The sequence below is a fragment of the Scyliorhinus torazame genome, chromosome 14 (genome assembly GCF_047496885.1).
Source record: "Scyliorhinus torazame isolate Kashiwa2021f chromosome 14, sScyTor2.1, whole genome shotgun sequence".
Taxonomy (NCBI): Eukaryota; Metazoa; Chordata; class Chondrichthyes; order Carcharhiniformes; family Scyliorhinidae; genus Scyliorhinus; species Scyliorhinus torazame.
In genome coordinates this window covers 197,603,656-197,627,915 of record NC_092720.1, presented here as the reverse complement: position 1 = coordinate 197,627,915, position 24,260 = coordinate 197,603,656, and the positions used below count along the sequence as shown (strand labels likewise).

Sequence of the window (24,260 nt, the reverse complement as noted above, 5' to 3'; positions counted from 1 at the left end):
GTGTCCGTCAAGCCCAAAGTCTGTTTCATTAGCCCCCATTTAACTGTCTGCAAGGCCCTCTCTGCCAATTCGGATGGTATGGGGCAGTGCAGAAATGCTGAATCCTGTTGCTTTTCACAAAAGCGGCAAATTCTTCACTTGGGAAAGAGGCCCCGTTATCTGTTACGGGCACCTCTGAGATTCCATGGGTCGAGAAAGAAATGCACAATCGCTCGACGGTTGTCTGGAAGGTGATCGTCGCCATCTTGTAGACCTCCAGCCACTTCGAGGGGGCATCCACCAGGACGAGAAACATCAAACCCAGGAATGGACTGGCGAAATCGCTGTGCACACAAGCCGAAGGCCACTCAAAGGTGTAGGCATACCACCGCTTGGAGCTTCTGGTGCTCTTGACAGATGGAGCATTGTTGGGCTAACATCTCAATATCCATGTTCAAACCCAGCGACCAAATATAGCTTCTCGTCAGCGTTTTCATTTTGGACACTCTGGGGTGCCCGTTGTGAAGGTCCTTCAACACTATTGCCTGGCTCCTCACTAGAAGAATAACCCTGGTGCCCCACAGGAGGATACCATCTTCCACGGTCGGCTCTGACAACTGTGAGGAGAAAGTCTTCAACTCCCCTGGTAGCTATCGATGCTGGCCACCATATAGCACCAGATGCCGCACATTGGCAGATATGGTTTTGGTCCAGTCACGAATACACAATGCAGTGACGGGCAAGGAGTCCATATAATTTAGGACAGCGACCACTTTGTCTGCCATAGGAGACTTTGCGGATTTGTCCTGCAGAGGAAGATGGCTCAATGCAGCAGCATGCGCAGTCCGGGTCCCTGGGCGGCGTTCAAAAGAGTGTTCATGAGCATCCAATAACAAGGCCCAGCGCTGAATTCTTGTAGACACAATTGGTCGCCTTGTCTTCATGGAAGAGGCCCAGCAACGGCTTGTGATCATTGATGACAAAGAAATGGTGGCCATAGACAGACTGGTGAAACCGCTTTACACCAAACATGACCGCCAGACCTTCTTTTTCAATTTGAGCATATTTTCTCTCAGCCACAGCCAGTGCCCGAGAGGCAAAGGCTATTGGACGTTCATGGCCATCACTCATCCGATGAGAGAAGACGAACCCAATCACATTCTCGTCGCCAGTTTAATACGGACACGGGAAGTCTACACTGAGTAAAATAAAGAAAGGAAATTGATTTACAGTACGATGTATACACTGCCTGGTAGATCCCTACCGGGTTCCTGTTCTGGTTGGTGTTTACAGGCCAACAGTTTATACAACTGTTTATAGAGATCCCATGCCCCTGGCAGAGGAGTTCGTACTCCGCAAGGACCATGGGGCCCCTCTTTGTGCTCAGTTCTGTTGGTGGACACCTGATATGAAGTTGACCACCGTTTTAGGTCATGGCTGATGTATGGTGTGGAGGACATTGAGTAGGGAAAATAGTTGAATGTAGTTCAAGAACTTGTTTAACATGCTTGATGTTTCTGTTTATTTGTTACTTTACCAGACCAGCATGCAGTTTAAGGTTTAGGTAAATTCATTCCTGTCAGAATGAAGTTACTTTCTATTTTGGCACCAGTTTAATAGTGCACGTTTTGAGGCAGTGAGTTTTGGATGATGCATTCTGTTCCCATATAGAGTAATAATTAGCAATTTTTAAATTATGGATATTTCAATTAATTAAATGTAGTGTGTAAATTCGTCCAATAATGGAAATGGAGCACTTTAACTTATCCGATCAGTAGTGTCTGGATTGTAAGTGCTTTAGGGAATCTTGTGCAAAGCTAATTATATTGTACACTCCACAATCCCCACATGATTAAAATAGCAGAAAATTGAATACTCTGCAAACAAGATACAGATTGTCTCTCTCAGTACCAGAGTATTAAAACTTGGTTTGCAAAGTATCAATGGAAAGTTAAAATATGTGCTGTCCATGGTTCAATCAGTTAACATTAATGGATGTAAATTATGGCAGCATCTGCCTAGATTTACCAAAGGCATTCCCATTGCGTGAAGCATTGATACTTGGGCATTGATACTTGGACAAAGTCCTGAATAATTAGCAGCTATCGTTTCCAAGGTTACACCACAGACACCAGGAGTCAAATACATATTAATTGAAGCAGATATTCCTTCCATGTTGTTGCTCACAGTATAGCTCAGTTGGCTGGACAATTGCTTTGTAATGCAGAGCTAGGCCAGCAGTGCAGGTTCAATCACTGTACCGGCTGAGGTCATTCATGAAGGCTCAACCTTACCCCTCACCTGAGGTGTGGTGATCCTCAGGTTAAATTACCACCAGTCAGCTCTCCCCTCTCCAAGTGGAAAGAAGTCTATGGTCGCCTGGGACTGTGGCTATTTTGCTCACAGTATAGTCAGATCTTGTGCTTTTTTAAAAGAAGGATAGCATATATTATTATTATTATAATAATCGCTTATTGTCACAAGTAGGCTTCAATGAAGTTACTGTGAAAAGCCCCTAGTCGCCACATTCCGGCACCGAGTTAAAGTTTTGAGATCATGATATCGTAATTGCTGTCAAATAAATAATCATGATGTGGAGATGCCGGCGTTGGCAAATAAATAATCGGTGAGCCATAAAAGAAGCTGCAGACAATCTGACTCTGGCACTTCTCCCTAGAGCACCTTCGACATACAACTTATATTTATATAGTGCCTTTAATAGAATAAACATCTCATGGCACTTCACTTCATGGAGAGGGGCTAGGCAGGCGGCGGAGGGGTTGGCGCCACGCCTACCGGTGTCGAAGGGCCTCCGCCGGCCGGCGCGAGTTGGCGCATGCGCGGGAGTGCCAGCGTGTGCTGGTGTGATCCCAGCGCATGTGCAGGGGGGTTCTTCTCCGCACCTGCCATGGCGGACCGTTACAGCGGCCGATGCGGAGGGAAGGAGTGCCCCCACGGCACTGGCCCACCCGCGGATCAGTGGGCCCCGATCGCGGGTCAGGCCACCGTGGGGGCACCCCCCGGGGCCAGGTCCCCCCCCCCCCCCCCCCCCCCCCACGCCTCCCCGAGGACTCTGCAGGCCGCCCGCAGATCCAGGTCCCACTGGTAATGTCCTGGCGGAGGGGGTCAAAGAATCACGCCCATTGTTCCTGCTGCTGCTTGTAGCCACTTCTACCAGGAGATGGTGTCACGATATGTCTTGTGTTGTCCTCATACATTCACTGTAGTTCATCTGCAACAACTCTGTGATGCCCATCATCCAGCGACACCTAGATCGTTCCCTGCTGCCCTCCACTTTTCTCTCTAGAAGTGACATTATGAAAGAAGATGTGTCACAAAGCCACCTACGGAGTTATTAGGTGACCAAAGAGGTAGATTTTAAGGAGTGTCATAAAGAAAGAAGGCGAGTCAAAAGGGATTTAGGTCGTGAAGCCCAGAGCTTAGGGCCTTGGCTGCTGAAGGAATGGTCAACGATTGTGAGCAATTAAAAATCCAGGATGAGATAAAATAAAGTTTTTATGCGGGTTTTTTCTTTGAAGTGCAAAAACCTGTTAAAATGTGACGAAAAAGAAATGCTCACTGATCGGTGGCATTTTCAGTGTTTCTTGTCACCTTGGAAGTGAAGGTTGGGAAATTCCTCAAAGGTGCCCATTTTGTTTAGATAATCAAAGTTGACAATTGAAGATCAAGGGCAGGAAATGCATGAATTCATGATGCATGCTTCCAGGTGTGCTTAGAGTGTTAAAGCACAATGTTCTGGCCAGTCATTTTGTTATAATGAATGAGATGCTGATCATACCAAATGTGTTGGAGATAATAATCCAAGCAGCAAAAGTTGGGAACCAAGGATTTTTAGTGGTGGCGACGCAACCAAGAGTTCAGTTAAAGGGCAGCATGGTAGCACAGTGGGTAGCACTGCTGCCTCACAGTTCCAGGAACCCTGGTTCAAATCCGGCCTCGGGTCATTGTCTGTGTGGAGTTTGCTCATTCTCCCCGTGCCTGCGTGGATGCCCTCCGGGTGCTCCGGTTTCCTCCCACTGTCCAAAGATGTGCAGGTTAGGTGGATTGGCTATGCTAAATTGTCCAAAAAGATTGGGTGGGGTTATGGGGATAGAGTGGAGGTGTGGGCTTAAGTAGTGTGCTCTTTCCAAGGGCAGGTGCAGACTCGATGGGTCGAATGGCCTCCTTCTGCACTACAAATTCTATGATTCTATGAATTTGTACAATTTTAATAACTGCAGTTCATATGTAGTTATATGATGTTGTCTATTGCAGGTAGAGGATGGGAGACTGTGTTCAAACCACAAAGAACCATACTTCCTGCTGTGGGAATTCTGTTAGTTTCCGTTTTAATATCCGTTGCGCTTCACCTCATATGTAAGTAATGTTGGCGCAGTTAGAGTTTGTTTCAAACTATTGTAATGGTTACAAAGAACTGGATTTTAGTAGAGTTGGGAAGACTCCACGAGACTTTAAAAATGGTAGGCAGGATCGGATGGAGAAGCCCCTCCTCCATTTCCATCAGATTCCATTTTGCAGATAGGGTGAAGAGATCAGGGCATGATTCACATGGGAGGGAAACCTAATACCAGCAGGGCCATTTAAACTCGGTGCTGAGTTCAAACAGACCCCATTTTGGGAGTCACAAATTGTTGTAGACCTAAACATTCCTTAAGGCCAAGAATGTCTGTTTAACTATCATAATCTGAAGTTTCTTTAAATCTCCACTCTTTAAACTGTATTAAGAACCTGGCTGTAGCTGTCAGTGACTATTTAAAAATTACCTTTGTTGAATTACTTTAATTAACAGGCCTGCTGGTGTAGGATCTCTTAATGCAATACCTTTGACATTCCTGAAGGGCTAACATTCCTTAACTGTTTTATTGTAACTGGGATGAAGTCCCACGGAACAGAGACAGACTTTCTAACCAGCCCATGATCACTAGGATTTACTTTTTTAATAATGTAAATGAAAATCGCTTATTGTCACAAGTAGGCTTCAAATTAAGTTACTGTGAAAAGCCCCTAGTCGCCACATTCCGGCGCCTGTTCAGGGGGGCTGGTACGGGAATTGAACCGTACTGCTGGCCTGCCTTGGTCTGCTTTAAAAGCCAGCGATTTAGCCCTGTGCTATACCAGCCCCTATGATAGAACATGATAGAATCATAAAATTTACAGTGCAGAAGGAGACCATTGGGTCCATTGAGTTTTCACTGGCTCTTGGAAAGAGCACCATACTTAAGCCCACACCTCAGGGCAGCACGGTGGCGCAGTGGGTTAGCCCTGCAGCTTTAAGACGCCGAGGTCCCAGGTTCGATCCGGGCTCTGGGTCACTGTCCGTGTGGAGTTTGCACGTTCTCCCCGTGTTTGCGTGGGTTCCTCCCAGGCTAGGTGGATTGGCCGTGCTAAATTGCCACTTAATTGGAAAAAATGAATAGGGTACTCTAAATTTATTTTTAAAAAGGCCACCCTATGCCCAGTAACCCAACGTAACCTTTTTTGGACATTAAAGGCAATTTATCATGGCCAGTCCATCATTGGACTGTGGGAGGAAACTGGAGCCCCCAGAGGAAACCCACGCAGAGACAGGGAGAACGTGCAGATTCCGCACAGACAGTGACCCAAGCCGGGAATTGAGCCTGGGAACCTGGTGCTGTGAAGCAACAGTGCTAACCACTGTGCTCACCGTGCTGCCCACACTGTAAAATGGACTATTTCCAATCAAATAATTTCAATTAAAATAAGCAAGTCAATAATATAACGGGCAAGGGAGTTTCATATGAACTGCTAAACCTTGGTAGTCTGCATGGCAAAATTTGATGGAGAAAATGCTTTTGGGAAAGATGTTACAGACTGGATATACTTACATTTATTCAATGAACCCTTTGCTCTGTTCATTTTTCATTCCATATAATTCATTCTTTATTCACATCAACAGATCGAAAATGGAAGCAAGGGACAACTGGAACACCACCTACAGCTCCCAGTGTAAAATATTCTGATGGTCCTCATTTTGTAAGTATTTGGGCCATATACAAGTGACATGTTAGAAACACAGCCTTTGCTCTCAGACTTGCTCTAAATGAACATTCCTTGAGTTGTCACACATTATTGTCGCCAGAAATTGAAGATTTTGTATCTTTTTGCTATTTGAGAGTAATTACTGTGGAGAACGAGAGGTTCCAGTGTCCACTGAACAAAATGCATGCACGGTGTTTGGGTGGGTTCCGCCCCCACATCCCAAAGATGTGCAGGCTACGTGGATTGGCCATGCTAAATTGCCCCTTAATTAGAAAAAATTAATTGGGGATTCTAAATTTACAAAAAAGAGGCAAATAAAATTCAGATGATCAATTGTTATTGATTTGTTTATTAATTTTTGCACATTTAATAAAAATGAACATTTCCCTGTTGTTGAAGACATTTGAATTCACATTTTTATCTTTTTGTTTCCTGAGGAGCTGAAGGAACCCTTCTTGAAACCCACAGTTACTAATGAAGCACTAACTTAAATCCAGGAGCACAGCTATTAGTGAAGAACTGGCTTAAATTCAAGGAACTCTGCTACTAGTGAAGAACTATCTTCAATCATTTGGAAACCTTGGAATTGTGAGCACCCTGTTCCTTATTTTTCACCCTTTAAGTTTAAAGGGTGAAAGTACGAAGACTATCCAGTGTCCCTTGTATTATGATCCCAAACCCCGACAGTGACTACGATATTGGACCAAGACCCCAATATTTTAATTTATTTGGAAGTCAGTGGGGAAAGAATGATTCACTCCAGGAGTTATTGCATGAAGAAAAAGGGCTTGGTTATTTTTTAAACAAAACTTTATTATAACTACAATATTAAACTTTTTAACTTCACACACAAAAAGAGCTGACAATTTACACCTGAAACACTACCTCACAATTTTCCATTAAACAGCAAGAAAAGAAACATGCAGATCTCAATCCACCTTACTGTAGGAGAATTGCGGACTCAGCGTCAAGCAGATCAGAAAGCAATTCCTCTCTTCAAAGTTTTTCCACTAACTGCCTCTCCAATGCTTTCAAAATGTCTCTTTGCATTCCGTGGCTTCAGCCAGAAGTGGCTTCATCTCCCCACGCTGAAAAACAACTTAGTTCTGCAGGCTGCAAAGCACATTAACTCCCCAGGGAATTCCCCATGCATTAACCCAGACTGAAAAGCACATTCTGTTGTCAATTTCATCTGCTGGCTGCTGAAACCACCCAGTTCCTGCAGAACAGAATTATTTTAAAACAAACACATTCTAACCCCAGGCTTTTAACCCTTAAATTGCCCACTACATTTATAATCCAATTTTTCAAACATCTTCCGATTGTCACACTTGTGTGTTTTTGTCAAGTGCAGAAACACAAACTCACACTCTCACTCTGATAGTTTTATGCTGAATGTAACAATCTCAGGTGTTCGCTTCTTATTGTCTTTTGGAATTGTAAGCAATGGTTAAGGGGGGAACTGTTTGTGCTTTATGCCATTCCATTCATGAAGCAGAATTATCTCAGAATTTGCATCATCTGTGGGGCCTGATAACTTACCAGAAAATAGTAAGTGCATTGCCTAACATTTTGCATCGATGAGCATGATGTTTAATTGCTTCTTTTCATGCTACTTTTCTTTGCCTTTTTCTCTACCTGGCACATTGTTGTTCCCCTGCATTTCCCTGCTAGGATTTAAGATTTTGAACTGTTCCAACAGCTGTCACTGCAGCCGTTTTTTGAACAAGCAGCCTGTAGTGCCTGTAGTGATCTCTGCATGTAGTAATACATGATCAGACTGTGTTAAGTAAGTACAGGCAATTGAACACTAGATGGCCACACGACCAGGACCTATATAAAGGTTTTCCCGCTCTTTCCTGGAGGAGAGTTTGTTAGGATTGCAGAGAGAACAGAAGGGAGACAGCTAGAGAGAAGAAGTTATTAGTTATTAGTATATAGCATTATCATATTTAATAGTTTAATCTACAGTTAGTCGTTTGTTTACTAGTTCAGTATGAAGTAAAAAGAACTCACGAGATTATTTTATATTACTCATTAAATTACTTTATCATCACTGGAAGACTACGTCTATATTTCAACAACTCGGCAAGACAAAAAGAGTAATATATAAATATTACAATATCATAATATAACACTGCCTAATCCACCGGTTGCCATTATTACTGCCATGAGCTCATAGCACCCTCTTTCCAGTGCTGTTATCCAATCACCGTGCCCCGCCAACCCCCCACAAACTCTGTTGGAAGATCAACACTTTCTAATCCACATTGTGTTTCCCTCCAAAATGTCAGGCCTTTGTTCTGAACAGGTTTCGTGTGGATGATTCTATCTACACTCCACCTTTGATGGAAACCAGATCACAGTTGACAACAACTCTCCCTTTCCTGACCTTTCCCCATCTGGCTGTACTTTCTTTTTTAAAAAATGTGTTTCATTACAAACATGCATCAAAACAGGTTACAGCGAACAAACACCCCGGGAAACATACTTCCCAACAATCAACTATACAGTCTGTACAGATTTTTCCCCTTTTTCACCCTCCCCTCCCCCACGACGAACAGCTCCTCAAATACGGTCACAAACATCCCCCACCTTTCCTCAAACCCCTCTGAAGAGCCCCTTAACTCGTACTTTATCTTCTTTAATCGCAGGAAGTCGTGCAGGTCACCCAACCAAGTCGCTACCCCCGGTGGCGATGCCGACCGCCATTCCAGCAAAATTCACCGCCGTGCAATCAGAGAGGCGAAGGCCAAGACATCGGCCTTCCTCCTCTCCATGAGCTCCGGCTTCTCTGAAACCCCAAATATCACCACCAAAGTTTCCGGGTCCACCTCCTCCTCCACTATCCTGGCTAAGAGTGCAAACACTCCCGCCCAGAATCTTCCCAACTTTCCGTAACCCCAAAGCATGTGCGCTTGATTCACTGCCCCCCGCCCACACCTCTCACACTCATCTGCTACTCCCTGAAAGAACCCACTCATTCTCGCCTGAGTCATATGTACCCTGTGTACCACCTTAAACTGTATCAGGCTCATCCTTGCACAAGAGGATGTCCCGTTTACCTTACGCAGTGCCTCACTCCATACTCCCCAATTGATCTCCCCTCCCAACTCCGCTTCCCATTTCTCCTTGATCTTCACCACCCGCTCGCCTCCCTGCACCCCCAGCCACTTGTAAATATCCCTAATTCTTCCCTCCCCTTTCACATGTGGAAGCAGCAGTCGTTCCAGCAGGGTGTATCCTGGCAACCTAGGGAACCCCCTTCAGACCTTTCGTGGAAAGTCCCTAACCTGCAGATACCTGAACTCACTCCCCCCTAGGCAGCTCTACCCTTTCCCTTAGCTCGTCCAGACTGGCGAACCCTTCCTCCAAATACAAATCCCTCACCTTGACCAGCCCAACTTCCCTCCACCTCCTGTATACACTATCCACCCCCCCCCCCACCTCAAACTCATGATTCTCGCACAGCGGTGTTAGCACCGACATCCCTTCCACCCTAAAATGCCTCCTCAACTGATTCCACATCTGTGGACTGCACCACCGGGCTCCTTGAATACCTTCTCGGAGCCATTGGCAACGCTGCCGTCACCATAGCCCTCAAACTAGACCCCTTACAAGATTCCTCCTCCATCCTAACCCACTCTACCCCTTCTTCCCACCACCGCCACACATTGCCCACATTCGCCGCCCAATAATAATGAAGCAAGTTCAGCAACGCCAAACCCCCTGCTGCCTCTGTCTCTGTAGCAGAATCCACCCCACCCTCGGCAGCTCCCCTGCCCATACAAAGTCAGAAATTATTGTTTTCTCTTTCTGAAAAAAGGCCTTTGGTATAAAGATCGGGAGAGCTTGAAAGATAAACAAGAACCTCGGCAGAATATTCATTTCCGCCACTTGGACCCTCCCTGCCAGCATTAAGTGCAGAGTTTCCCACCTCTTAAGATCCTCCTTAGCCTCCTCCACCAGCTTTGCTAAGTTTCACTTATGTAGCCCAGTCCATTCTCTCGCTACCTTAATCCCCAAATACCTAAACCTATCTGGCTGTACTTTCTACCAGTTGAGTAGAATCATAGAATTCCTACAGTTCAGAAGGAGGCCATTCGGCCCATCGAGTCTGCACCCGACCTATGCCCACTCCCCTGCCCTATCCCCACAACCACACCTAACCTTTGGACACTAAAGGCAATATATCATGGCCAATCCACTTAACCTCCACACCTTTGGACGGTGGGAGGAAACCGGAGCACCCGGAGGAAACTCACACAGACACCCAAGGTCAGATTAGAACCCGGTTTCCTGCCGCTGTGAGGCAGCAGTGCGAACCACCGTGCCACCCTTAGTAGTTTTAATTGTTGCATTAGTGGCATAGCCCTTTTCACTCAAACACATTTCTCCCTTTTCAAGGAGCTCACCCTTTTATGCTACCCACAAGCACCATCCTAAGTCTTTTCTGTACATACGCTCCCTATGTCTCTGCATTGGATGTGCCCCTGTCCTCTTGATTTGATCCTGTATCTCTCCTCCCTTTCTCTCCAAGTGAATTCATGTTCCTTCCTGTTCGATATTATCTCTTCCATGTAAAAATTATCCACCCCATTTATCCTGGTCATCGCCTCAACCTCACCATCTCCCACAGTCGTAATTATTGACTAGGCCAGCTCTGGTTCTTTCCCTGTTGCCTTCTTTCAACCCACTTCCTTCTGTATTTCCCCCAAATGGATATCTCTCACTTCTCCAGATCGAATACCATTTTATACTTCTCTGCCCACCTGACAACATTGATATTGTTAGCTTCCTGTAGTTTAGAGATTGTTTCCTTTGTATCAACCACATGGCCAATTTTTGTATCATCTGTAAACTTTATTATCGTGCCCCTTGCATTGAAGTTTAAATCATTGATTGATATACCATGAACAGCAGTGATGAGTGCTGAGAATCTAATTAATAACACCCTCCCAGTCACAAAGTCATTCGCCAAACACTACCCTTTACTGAGCCAATTTTGGATCCAGTTCACAAAAGCAAAATACAGCGGATGCTGGAAATCAGAACTAAAAGTAAAAACTGCTGGAACGACAGGCAGAATGTGTGGTAACAGAGGCCTTGGCCTGGATTTTCCCACCTCGCTGGGGTGGGAATCATGGTGGATGCAGCAAACCAGCCAAACGTCCATTGACTTGCGGCAGTACCGGTAAACCCCGAGACTGGAAGCTGAACGTTTCGGGTCAACCTGACATTCCATCAGAACATAGTTTTCATGCCTTATCTTTGTTTTCCTAATTTCCTTTGTCATGAAGATTCGGTTGCGATGCAGATTCTTTAAAAAAGCTAATACGTAAATTTGGCCTAAAAAGTGGATTGCAAATAGACACATGTGGGTGGGATGGCGGGGGGGGGGGGGGGGTTCAGCAGGCGTTTGCCACGGCCAAAAGTTCCCCTCCCCAGCCCCAAGGTGTGGAACAATTTACCACAGCTTCTAGAAAACGTGAAGCTATCAAGAGGAACCTTCCAGGGGTGCAAAGGTAAGTATCGCCCCCAAAGGCAGAGAGGAGGGGCCCTGTAAAATGCCAGCCTATGTCCTGGGCTAACCAAATAATTAACATGGAAGTATAAAAGCAAATTACTGCGGATGCTGGAATCTGAAACGAAAGAGGAAATGCTGGAAAATCTCAGCAAGTCTGGCAGCATCTGTAGGGCGAGAAAAGAGCTAATGTTTCGAGTCCAGATGACTCTTTGTCAAAGCTAACAGACCGAGAAAGTGGGAAATATTTATACTGTGGAGTGAGAATGAAAGATGAGTCATAGCCACAGAAACCCAGGGAAACCAGGTGCTAATGGCCACAGAAACCCAGGGGAAAGAGTGCTAATGGCAGTCCCAGAGAGGACAAAAGCTGTGAAAGGCCAAACAGCAGAGAAACTAACATCAGAGGATGAACTGTAGGTGTGGGGGGAGGGGAAGCAAAGAGGAAAGAGGTGAAGGAAAGGTGGATAAGATTGGGGTGGGGGGGGGGGGGGGGAAATTAAATGTACATTAAGAATGAAAGAAATGGTAAAAGACAGTTAAAATGAAATGAAAACAAATGGGTCGAGGTGGGGTAAAGCTAGTCATCTGAAGTTGTTGAATTCGATGTTCAGGCCGGAAGGCTGTAGCGTGCCTAACCGGAAGATGAGAGGTTGTTCCTCCAGTTTGCGTTGCGCTTCACTGGAACATTGCATCAGGCCAAGGACAGACATGTGGGCTTGGGAGCAGGGTCTTGTGTTAAAATGACAAGCAACAGGAAGACCAGGGTCCTGAATGCGCACAGACCGAAGGTGCTCAGCAAAGCGATCACCCAGTCTGCGTTTGGTCTCTCCGATATAGAGGAGACCACATTGGGAGCAGCGAATGCAGTAGACCAAATTGGAAGAGGTGCCAGTGAAACGCTGCTTAACCTGGAATGAGTGTTTTGGGCCTGGGATGTTAAGCATGGAAGAGGTAAAGGGGCAGGTGTTACACCTTCTGCGATTGCATGGGAAGGTGCCATGGGTGATGGGAGAGGTACTGGGTATGGTGGAGGAGTGGACTAGATTGTCTCGGAGGGAACGGTCTCTGCGGAATACTGACAGAGGGAATGAAGGGAAGATGTGTTTGGTGGTGGCATCACGCTGGAGTTCGTGAAAATGGCGGAGGATTATGCTTTGCATACGGAGGCTGGTGGGATGAAATGTGAGAACGAGGGGGACTCTAGCCTTGTTCTGGGAGGGAATGGAGGGGGCGAGGGTAGTGGCGCGGGAGAAGGACCGCACACCGTTGAGGTGGGAAATCACGGTTGAGGAAGAAGGAACACATTTTCGAAGCACCATTCGAAGCACAACATGGAAGTATAATTGGACAGTTTGGGATAGCAAGCACTTAGAACTTTAAACTGTATAAAGTCTGGCTGAGAGCAGCCATTTTGTACAGAGATCAAAGAAGATCTCAGGACATCAGTTCCAGACCACAGCTCTCAGCTGAACTGTGCACAGCATGAGGGAGTCGTGGTTCTCTCTGCCACCAGGATTGTTTCGAAATCTGTCCTGTTCTGCTGAAAAAGAAGTTCCAAACAGTCTTCAAGAGCCAGCAGAATCAGTAAAAGGAAATAGGATCTTCATTTGCTCTCTAAAGATGCTGTACTTGCTGAGTCTATCTGAAGAGGGAAACATCAATGTTTTGAGTACAAACGCCATCGCAGCTTGATGCACGATCAATCACTCCTGAAGCGAGATTGTAGTCCAATTGAAGGCTTTAATGAACAAGTAGTTACCCCAGCAGCTCTGGTACAGAATGACTGCTGTGGGTGAAACACAGACTCTTATGCTCCGCCTGGTGGGCGGAACCAGCAAGCAGGTTCTACCACTCGTACTACAGTATAAGGTACATCCCACCTAGGTACCGCGATACCCCTGATATAGCCTACCACACAGCTGCAGAACACAACTCTTCAGTTTTTTCCCTTCACTCTAGACAACGAGCACTTAACTACAAGAGACATCCTGCAATGATATTTTAAGGGACTGAACAGAATCTCATCTTTATTAGAACCCTTTATCCTTAGCTGCATATCATTTTTGTATGTGTTTAGTGAGCAGCTTTATTACTTCTGCTGAAGTAAGGGCAGCACGGTAGCATAGTGGTTAGCACTGTTGCTTCACAGCTCCAGGGTCCCAGGTTCGATTCCCAGCCTGGGTCACTGTCTGTGCGGAGTTTGCACGCGCTCCCCGTGTCTGCGGTTTCCTCCCACAAGTCCAGAAAGACGTGCTTGTTAGGTGAATTGTACATTCTGAATTCTCCCTCTGTGTACCCGAACAGGCGCCGGAATGTGGCGACTAGGGGCTTTTCACAGTAATTTCATTGCAGTGTTAATGTAAGCTGACTTGTGACAATAAAGGTTATTATTACTTGCAGCAGTAGTTTTATAATAAACTAACCTTGATTTGGTTAAGACTAAAGCTATAATATTTTAAATTTAAATTTATTCCTTTCTCAAAGCCACGAAGCCAATGTGCAGAGTGGACAGGGCAAGCCCTCATTCCATTGCGCTGCCCGCTCCAAAAAACAATTCAGACTTAAACTGAATCCAATTCATGGTCTCCAGAAGAGAAACACACGCAAGAACCAAGCCGATAATAACAGGCACTGCAGCCGATCTTTGGCCCGATTCTAAGTTTGCTCTTAGCCAAAAAACTGAGAAGGTTTGTTCTGTTCTAAAAATGTCTTTCTTTATAAAATATCTAGAAATATATGACACAACATTTCAAATTGTCAGAACAGTAAAGTGCAATGATGCTCACATTTTCTACAGAGATCAAGATGCACTCTGAGATGCTTCAATTCAGTAATGAGAACATTGCAAACATTTCAATATTTTAGTTGCAGAGTACAGTTATAGCTGCGATTCAATGAGAACGTTTCTAAGTGTGGTAGCGAGAAGGAATTGCCACGAGCTTCCCGGTGCTTGGCAAGGCCGGCACCGAAATGCAACGTTAATTGGTCCAATTAAGGAGGCCCCACGGGCTTTATCCCGCAAATCATGGCTGACCAACCACTCCGCTAACAAGGTAGAGCAGCACTCAAACAGCTCTTGCACAGCCAACCCACTCAGCTCGCAGCCATGGTGCCGAGGCAACCGGCCCCGCATTTAGAGACACACACCTGGGGAGGCTCTTAAAGGTTGTCGAGGCCAGGAGGGATGTCCTGTTTTCCCATGAGGGTCCAGGAGGATGAGCCACAGGACAGCTGGTGCCGCCTGGGATGAAGTGGCAGCGCCCAGATGCTCTCACAGCGTAATGAGGAACACAGGCCTCCAAAGAAGATCAACGGCCTACACTGAGCCGTACGTGTACGCTGGCACTGGACCCCCCTCACCCCCAAAATCTTCCCACCCCCACGTAGACCACCTCAACCCTTCCTGCCATCACCCCCGCCCCTCACACACATACGATGTACCATGCATGCGGATCACAGTGCCCCCTCTGCCTCTCTGCAGGAAAAGTTGCCCCACAACCATCGAGAGAGGGCCCAGACTGGCGGCGGTGTGCTGGACATCAGAATCCTCACCACATTCGAAGAATGGACCTTGGAGGATGCGGGGCTGACCAAGGGCAGAGCGGCCACCAATGTAGAGGGCGCCGCATGCTGCAGGTCCGCTAGGCCCCACCCAGATGGCCTGGCACAGGTGAGTCGATAATGCCACACAGACTGACTCATCCCTCCCACTGACTTCCTGTTCATTCTCCCGCAGGACCTCCACCCGATAGTGCCAGCCAATCTGGAGTGGCCCCCCCCTCTCACAGCCTCCCATGGGAACACCTCGGAGGAGAGCTCTGAGGATGCCACCATAGACGTGTCACAGCTGTCAACCCCCCCCTCCCCCCTCCACCAGCGGACAGACACGCACCTCAGTGGGCAACCTGAGGGGTCAGGCTTCTGTGGTGAGCACCACACAGTTGCTGATGCACATCAGGTGGTGGGCAGGAACACCCAGGCGGGACAGCAGTCCGAGGTCTGCGCGTTCCCAGGACCCAGCTGGGTGCCAGTCAAATACTGAGTTTACCCGTAGCTGCTGCAGACGATAGGATGACGGCCGTGATATTTACAGGGCGATGTCGGCGACCCTCCAGCAGGTCCAGAGCAGATTGGAGGAGTCCCAGAGGCTATGGTCCATGATATGGTTCTGGCAATGTGTGGCACTGAGGCCAATACTGCTAGGATGGCGAACGCAGTGGAGAGCCTGGTGCACACCTCCGGCAGCATGAGTGGAGGTGTCCAAGGTGCGACGCACTTGGTGACGGCCGTGGCTGAGGGCCTCGGTCGACTGTCCGTCTCAATGGGGGAACGCGACCTTGGACCTTGATGAGGCTCTGAGGGACGTGACCCGCTCTCAGATGGGAATGGCCAAGGTGGTATGGAGCTTGCCCCAGTCGCACGTGGGCATTGTTGAAGCACTGCGGATCTTGTCCCAATCACAGGTGGGCATTGCTGAGGTGCAGCATAGCATGCCCAGTCACTGAGGAGTATCGCCGGGGGACACGGGACTATGGTGCAGACAATGGGGAGCAGACAGGGTTGGCAGAGCCCATGACGCAGGAACAACCGGGGCTCAATCCACCTGCCCCTCCTTTCCGAGGTGAACCCTATGGGCACTGCCTGGGAGGACGGGGTGCTGGATGCCAACCCACACCCATCCTATGGAATGGCGACGGTGGCTACCAGCTCCCCGAGTTCCACCCCTCTGACGAGGCGGTGTCTCGCAACCAGCATCTGGAACAAGGCGCACGACAGTGCATGTGCTGCTGGTAGGTGCGCGAGGGCTCTCTGGCCCCAGAGCCCCCAGAGGATGCCCGCCAGGGACATCTATGGCGATACGAGGCGATAAGCAGCAGGCTGCCTCCACCTCTGATGTGCATCCTGGGGATACACCGTAGCGGTCACCAGACTCCTAAACGGCCCTCTTATGGACTGATTTCATTAACACTACACCCTGTATGCTTCGTACGATGTTACATTGTAGTTACATTGTATATGTTGTGTTGCCCTATTATGTATTTTCTTTTATTCCCTTTTCTTCTCATGTACTTAATGATCTGTTGAGCTGCTCGCAGAAAAATACTTTTCACTGTACCTCGGTAAACGTGACAATAAACAAATCCAATACTGGGCACAATTTAAGAATAAGGAGGGCTGATGGTGATGAGAAGAAATTTCTTCTCTCAGAGGGAGGTTCATCTTTGGAATCTACTCAAGGAAGGCATAATTTTAATTGACAAGGCAGTCAAAGATTAAGGAAAGGGCATGCAGGAGAGCCAGCCGCAATCTGGCGAAGTTTGATCATATTGCACGGCCGAGCAGACCCCGGGGCCAAATAGCCGACTTCTGTTTTCAAATCGTGGGAGGAGTCAGCATCAATACAAATATATAACAGCTCCTCCGCGCCGCTTGCAACAACGGCCGATCAGTACTGGTAGTTCAGGCTTCACGACTCCGGGTTTGCGGAATTGGGGTAAGTACCTATTACAAAGACTGAACATACCGCTTGATGTGTGAGGTTCTGTCAAACGCTGCTCCAGCACTTAGCTCGGCGCAGCCTGTTTGAGCCGCAGCCTTCAATTTGTGCCACCGAGTGCAGCATTTGGGAAAGCCCGATTGTGCAAAACTGTGCGACTGCTTCATTGAGTTTAGAATCACGCATTATTTTCAGGTATCATTTACAGGGTGCACAGAATCTATCTGGCCCTTGAATAACTCAAGAATTTTTCTTCCATGATTCAAGACAACTTCAGTTGAATCACTCTCACATGAGGAAGCACTTCTTGATATCAGATCTGAACCCACCCCAGTCCAACGCCGGCATCTCCACATCTTCACTAATCTGGGCTGCTAAAGAGATGTTCACCCTGTCCACTATATATTTTTATATCCATGTTTCTATGTTGTTTTTGTGGGACCTCTGCCTGTGTTTGGTATCTCACTTTTCATTCTGTTACTGATTCTTCTCAAATCAAGTGTCTGCCAATGTTGGGCTTCCAGCCGATCTTTCTGTCTCCTGCCCTCTCTTTCCCTCTATTGGGAAAACTCTGCTGTTCATTCCCAGCAGCATCTTGCAAATTAAAATGCCGCCGAGGATGCAAGTGTTACAGTCGTGGCACAGCTGTCATCCTCACCCTCCACCAGCCGCAGATACACACAGCTCGGCGGAAAATGTTAGTGAGCAGGCTTCTGGGGCACCATCTGGTGAGCACCACACTGCTGCTGATGCACATCAGGTGGAGGCAGGAACCCCCAGGCGAGGCAGCGGTCGGAGGTCTGCTGGATCCCTGGACCCAGCTGGGTCCCAGCTTGATTCTGTACCCCCGGCACGGATTTACCCGGAGCTGATGGAGCGGACAGTGAGCCGCCGGGATGTTCAGAGGGAGGTGTCAGCGTCACTCCAGCAGGTCCGTGGCCGATTGGAGGAGTCCCAGAAGTACTGGCGCAGGAGATGGCGCTGGCAATGCGCTGGCACCGAGGTCGGCAGTGCTGGGGTGGCGACCGCAGTGGACAGCCTGGTGCACGATGCCGGCACCATGAGTGAAAGTGTCCAAGGCGCCGTGCAGTCGGTGGCGGCCATGGCTGAGGGTCTCACTGGGGGATGTCACCCAGTACCAGGCCGACCTTGGTGTGGTACCGCTCTCAAATGGGAATGGCCGTGGCGCTGCGGAGCTTGGCCCAGTCGCAGGTGAACATGGCTGAGGCACTGTAGAGCATGGCCCGGTCACTGGGAGATGTGTCCGAGTCACTGACGAGCATCGCCGAGGCGGTCGATACGATGGTGCGGACCATGGGGAAACGCCAGGCATAGCAGATGCAGGGGCAGCCGGGGCCCGGACCAGCTGCCCGTCCATCCCAATGTGAACCCCATGGGCAGCGACCGGAGTGAGGGGGCACTGAGTGCCAACCCGGGCCCGACCCATGGGCAGCGACGGTGGCCACCAGCACTCCCGAGTTCCAACCCCTGGTGATTCCAAAGGCAGAGATTAATCGTTTAGCCCCCCCAAATAATTCGAGGATGAGGTGTTTATATGTGTGGCAGGGCCATCAGCCTCATCCCTCTGTTGTATGAACTAACTGATGGAATTTTAAATGATATGCAGTAAGAGACTTCCGTGGGTTTAAACTCATTAATGGGCAAATGCGTGGTCTATTATTTTCCCCTATCCACGTCCAACAGTATCGAGCTGGAAAAAAAAAATCTATTTTAATATTTGAAAGAAATGGCAATGTATGGGATAAAAAACAATATTAATTAGGGTATAGTGTTTTTTAAAAGTATTTTAATTCAAATTTTAACATTTTTACAATTAAAAACATAACATTACAAACAAAATAAACCCAACACCCAACCAACCCCCCCCCCCCCCAGCAGTTGACAGTAACCAGCTCCCCGAAATGTAATATAAACAAACCCCATCTTTTATGGAATCCCTCATTCAGCACTCTCAGAACAAATTTCACCTTTTCTCAGCGCAAGAGCTCCATTAAATCCCTCGCCTGACCGAGATACAGGGTGGAGTAGCTGACATCCACCCCAACAGGACCAGCCTACCAGTGATCAACAAGCCGAAGGCGAAAACATCTTCCCCGCCTGCAACTCGGGCAAGTCTGACACCCCAAATGTGGCCCCCAGGGGACTGGTCTCTAAACCCCACCTGCAAGATCACTGACATGGTGCTGAAGAATGACCTCCAAAATTTCTCCAACTTTGGGCAGGACCAGAACATATGTACTTGATTGGCTGGGCCCCTCCCACACTGCTCACAAATATCCTCCACCCTTCAAACAGCCGGCTCATTCTCGACTTCGGCAGGTGCAATCTGTGCACTACCTTCAGTTGTATAAACCCCAGCCTTGCACACGTGTGTAACGTTCTTGTCGGATGGCTTCATTTATTGCAAGAACACTTGTAGCTAAAGTTGTAAATGATTCATTTACTTTAAACTATCTTCAAAATAACCAATGAAAAACAGTAAAATCATGCACAAGCACCTCTCTCTTTGACTTCCTCGAGCCAGTCTGAAGGGTCAGCTGACTAACATTCACTTATGTACTATTGCGAGTCCTAGTGGTCAGCCGGTGAATTACAACACAACCATGATATCACTACATCCCCTTTTCTTTGCAGAATAAATTAATACATTATCATCAGTATATTTACATGTGATATCATGAGTCTCTGAGTCTAACAGTATTAATCATTAAAACTGATTTAGCAACTATATATATCATATATATACATATATATATATTTACACACAAGCACAGCAAGCATAGTATGTACAAATAGTCTAAATCTGCAAATTCAGTCGATCAGGTTTTCTTCTGATTCTGCTTGACGTTGCTGCTCAGAACTTGTAGATTCAATGTTCTCCATGGAATTCTGCTGAACTATCGGACACTGCGGCTGACGTTGATTCTGACCTTGATTCGCCATCCATCAGGTTGTTGTGAAAGTCTTCTCTGGTTTTCAAGAGCGCGCAATGATTTATTGTTAAAACTAACCCATCCTCTATCTGCACAATGTAGGAATGAGATGCTACCTCTTCAAGTACAATGGCTTTTTTCGACCAATTGCCTGAATCTTCTACTCTCACAATGTCATCACTACTCCGAGGTGGCAAAGTTCTAGACGCTCTACAATAGAACTGCTTTTGTTTCTCTTTAATGTTTTGCATTTCCTGCATACCACTGCATTCCCCTCCTTCTTTTCCAAGTATGGAAGTGTGATATGCAACCTACTATTCATGAGTAACTCTGCTGGCGACAATGGTAACGCTCTGTAACTCGCAAGATATGGATCAGATTGGCTGTCCATTGCTTTCTTCAACAATTGCTCAACAATATGTGCACCTTTCTTGGCTTGTTCATTGGCTTGAGGGTGCAATGGACTCAATGTGACATGATTGAAATCATACGGTGACTGCAAAGTGTTGCCACTCTTTACAATTAAAACAAGGACCGTTGTCACTCACGACGACATGCGGAATTCTGTGTCGAGCAAAAACGTGACTTGCGTTTGCAGTATTACACTGCTTGCTGTTATGCTTGACAGTAGAGCCATTTCGGGATAGTTTGAAAAATAGTCTATTTTAAGTAAATAATCTTTTCCTCATCGGTGAAAGAGATCAATAGCTACTTTCTGCCATGGTTCTGTAGGTAAATCAGATATTTACATAGGTTCTCTTGATTGCTTCTAACAATGCGTCTGGCATGTGTCACAACAACTGACCATCCTGTCAATGTCCTAGTAGACATTGCTGCCACTGTGCACTGCTGGAGGAGGGAGTGGGTATTGGAGGTGGTGGTTTGGGTTCCATAGAATATGGAGTGTCGGCAAACTGGATGGAGCACAAAGATGGGGAAATCTTGTCACAACTCTACAGGCCATTGGTGAAAGCCAAGCTGCATTACAGGACTGGATTCTCCAGCTCCCCCATCGCCTGTTTCCCGGCTGTGTGCCATTCGCTAGCGGCGGGATTGTCTATTCCCTCCGCTTGGTAATGAGATGTCCACTGAAATCATCCCAAACCACCAGGAAACCCATGTATGGGGGTGTGCTACTTGCGGGAAAAATGAATCACCACGCCCAAAGAATTCCGGCATCTGTGTACAGTTTGCCTTCCTTGATTGAAAGAGGGATATACTTGCCTTGGATAAAGTTCAGATATTGTTAATTCAGTCCATTCCTAGGATGAATGGGTTGTCTTGTAATGCAAGGTTAAGCAACACATTGGAGTTTATGATACTGAGAGGTTATTGGGACATACAAGAGTCTGATGGGGCTGAACAGGATGGATGCTGAAAGGATGGGCGGGATTCCCTCAGCCCACGCCGTCTCGGAGAATCGCCGGGCCGGGGTGTGATTTGCCAAATTGGTGACCAGAGAATCGGCACCATTGGCGCTGGCGTGCTGGGGCGGCCCTGACGATTCTCCGCCCGAGATGGGGACGAGTGGCCGCCCAACAAAGGCCGAATCCCGCCGGCGCCTTTCACACCTAGTCTTACCCGGCGGGACCTTGGCATCCATCCTGCAGGGGGGGGGGGCTGCCTGTTTGAGGGGAGGGGGTGGTCTGACCGCAGGGGAGGCCTCCACCGTGGCCTGGCCTGCGTCCGGGGCCTACCGATCGGCGGGCCGGCCTCTCCTGGTGGTGGCCTCTTTTGCTCCGCGCCTGCCGCTGTAGCCCTACGCCAGGTTGCATCGGGGCCGGCGCGGAGAAGGAAGCTACCGCGCATGCGCGAGTTCGCGCCGGTCGCAGTGCGCATACGCAGACCTGCAGCGCCCATTTGACGGCGGTATTGGCAGCTGGAGCGGCGTGGGCCGTTCCAGTCCCGTGATGGCCCCATTTGTGGGCCAGAATCGCTCCTCATGGCGGCCCATTTACGCCGTCGTAAAACGCGATGGCGTTTACAATGGTGTCAACACTCTGCCGTGGGATGAGAGAATCCCGCCCCATGTTCCCCATGGGAGAATCTGGAATACCATAGAAAGCATCCTATCGGGCTGCATCACAGCCTGGTATTGCAACTGCTCGCCCCAGGACCGCAAGAAACTTCAGAGAGTCGTGAACACCGCCCAGTCCATCACACGAACCTGCCTCCCATCCATTGACTCCATCTACACCTCCCGCTGCCTGGGGAAAGCGGGCAGCATAATCAAAGATCCCTCCCACCCGGCTTACTCACTCTTCCAACTTCTTCCATCGGGCAGGAGATACAGAAGTCTGAGAACACTCACGAACAGACCCAAAAACAGCTTCTTCCCCACTGTCACCAGACTCCTCAATGGCCCTCTTATGGACTGATTTCATTAACACTACACCCTGTATGCTTCACCCAATGCCAGTGTTTATGTAGTTACATTGTATATGTTGTGTTGCCCTATTTTGTAATTTATTTTATTCCCTTTTCTTCTCATGTACTTAATGATCTGTTGAGCTGCTCGCAGAAAAATACGTTTCACTGTACCTCGGTACACGTGACAATAAACAAATCCAATCCAATTCAATACTGGGCACAATTTAAGAATAAGGAGGGCTGATGGTGATGAGAAGAAATGTCTTCTCTCATGGGAGGTTCATCTTTGGAATCTACTCAAGGAAGACATAATTTTAATTGACAAGGCAGTCAAAGATTAAGGAAAGGGCATGCAGGTGGGCCAGCACAATCTGGCGAAGTTTGATCATATTGCACGGCCGAGCAGACCCCGGGGCCAAATAGCCCGCTTCTGTTTTCAAATCGTGGGAGGAGTCAGCATCAATACAAATATATAACAGCTCCTCCGCGCCGCTTGCAACAACGGCCGATCAGTACTGGTAGTTCAGGCTTCACAGACTCCGGGTTTGCGGAATTGGGGTAAGTACCTATTACAAAGACTGAACATACCGCTTGATGTGTGAGGTTCTGTCAAACGCTGCTCCAGCATTTAGCTCGGCGCAGCCTGTTTGAGCTCACCGCCTTTAATTTGTGCCACCGAGTGCAGGATCAGGGAAAGCCCGATTGTGCAAAACTGTGCGACTGCTTCATTTAGTTTAGAATCACGCATTATTTTCAGGTATCATTTACAGGGTGCACAGAATCTATCTGGCCCTTGAATAACTCAAGAATTTTTCTTCCACGATCCAAGACAGCTTCAGTTGAATCACTCTCACATGAGGAAGCCCTTCTTGATATCAGATCTGAACTCACATCTTGTCAGTTTGTAGCTATGCTCGTTTGTCCCGCAGCTAAAGTGAATTGGTCAATAATTAGGTAAAAGTGCCTGACGAAGGAATATTGTAATTCCATTCTCGTGATCTGATCATAACTAGGGAAATCTTACAACTAATAACAAGATTCATTCTTACAGATTTTCACCTAATCTGTAACAACACAATCTAGCCACTAGGTGGCTCTGTGAGCCAACTCTCTGAGCAATTTCTTGCCCTCAACTCCCATCTCCAATTCAACACCAGGCAAAATGTTTAAACAGCTTCACTCGGTATATTTTTAATTTTGCTTGTATGAGGTAGTTTCAAAATGCTTTAAAAGTTTCCTCCTCCTTCTAGGCCTTCACTAATCCTACCAACTGTCCTGGCTTGACACAATTCACACCTCTTTAACCTGGGGTTACCCCATCTCTGGATCTGTAAAGATTTCATCACCTGCTAATGCTCGCATTCCAAGCATTGTCTGGCATCTTTGAATCTGTCTATATATATGTTTCTGGAACATTCCTCTTCATTCACCTGAGCAGCGCTCCGAAAGCTAGTGACATCGAAACAAACCTGTTGGACTTTAACCTGGTGTTGTAAGACTTCTTACTGTGCTCACCCCAGTCCAATGCCGGCATCTCCACATCTTCACTAATCTGGGCTGCTAAAGAGATGTTCACCCTGTCCACTATATATTTTTATATCCATGTTTCTATGTTGTTTTTGTGGGACCTCTGCCTGTGTTTGGTATCTCACTTTTTATTCTGTTACTGATTCTTCTCAAATCAAGTGTCTGCCAATGTTGGGCTTCCAGCTGCTCTTTCTGTCCCCTGCCCTCTCTTTCCCTCTATTGGGAAAACTCTGCTGTTCATTCCCAGCAGCATCTTGCAAATTAAAATGCCGCCAAGGATGCAAGTGTTACAGTCGTGGCACAGCTGTCATCCTCACCCTCCACCAGCCGCAGATACACACAGCTCGGTGGAAAATGTTAGTGAGCAGGCTTCTGGGGCACCATC

The 24,260-nt window shown here is 47.5% G+C and overlaps 1 protein-coding gene across 4 annotated transcripts in view; it reads left to right on the top strand.

Moving 5' to 3' along the window:
- The window catches only part of LOC140390330 (uncharacterized), a 48,753-nt gene extending 40,697 nt beyond the window's left edge, over positions 1 to 8,056 (top strand). Inside the window, exons 8-10 of one of the 4 annotated variants that reach the window (XM_072475396.1) lie at positions 4,255 to 4,356; positions 5,918 to 5,994; positions 6,441 to 8,056. In XM_072475396.1, the coding sequence (XP_072331497.1) occupies positions 4,255 to 4,356; positions 5,918 to 5,994; positions 6,441 to 6,491 (230 nt within the window). In that variant the 3' untranslated portion in view covers positions 6,492 to 8,056. Of the gene's footprint in view, positions 1 to 4,254; positions 4,357 to 5,917; positions 5,995 to 6,437 lie in introns of all 4 variants that reach the window. The other 3 variants (XM_072475395.1, XM_072475399.1, XM_072475397.1) reach the window with 3 other exon arrangements.
- Positions 8,057 to 24,260: the final 16,204 nt, after the last annotated feature.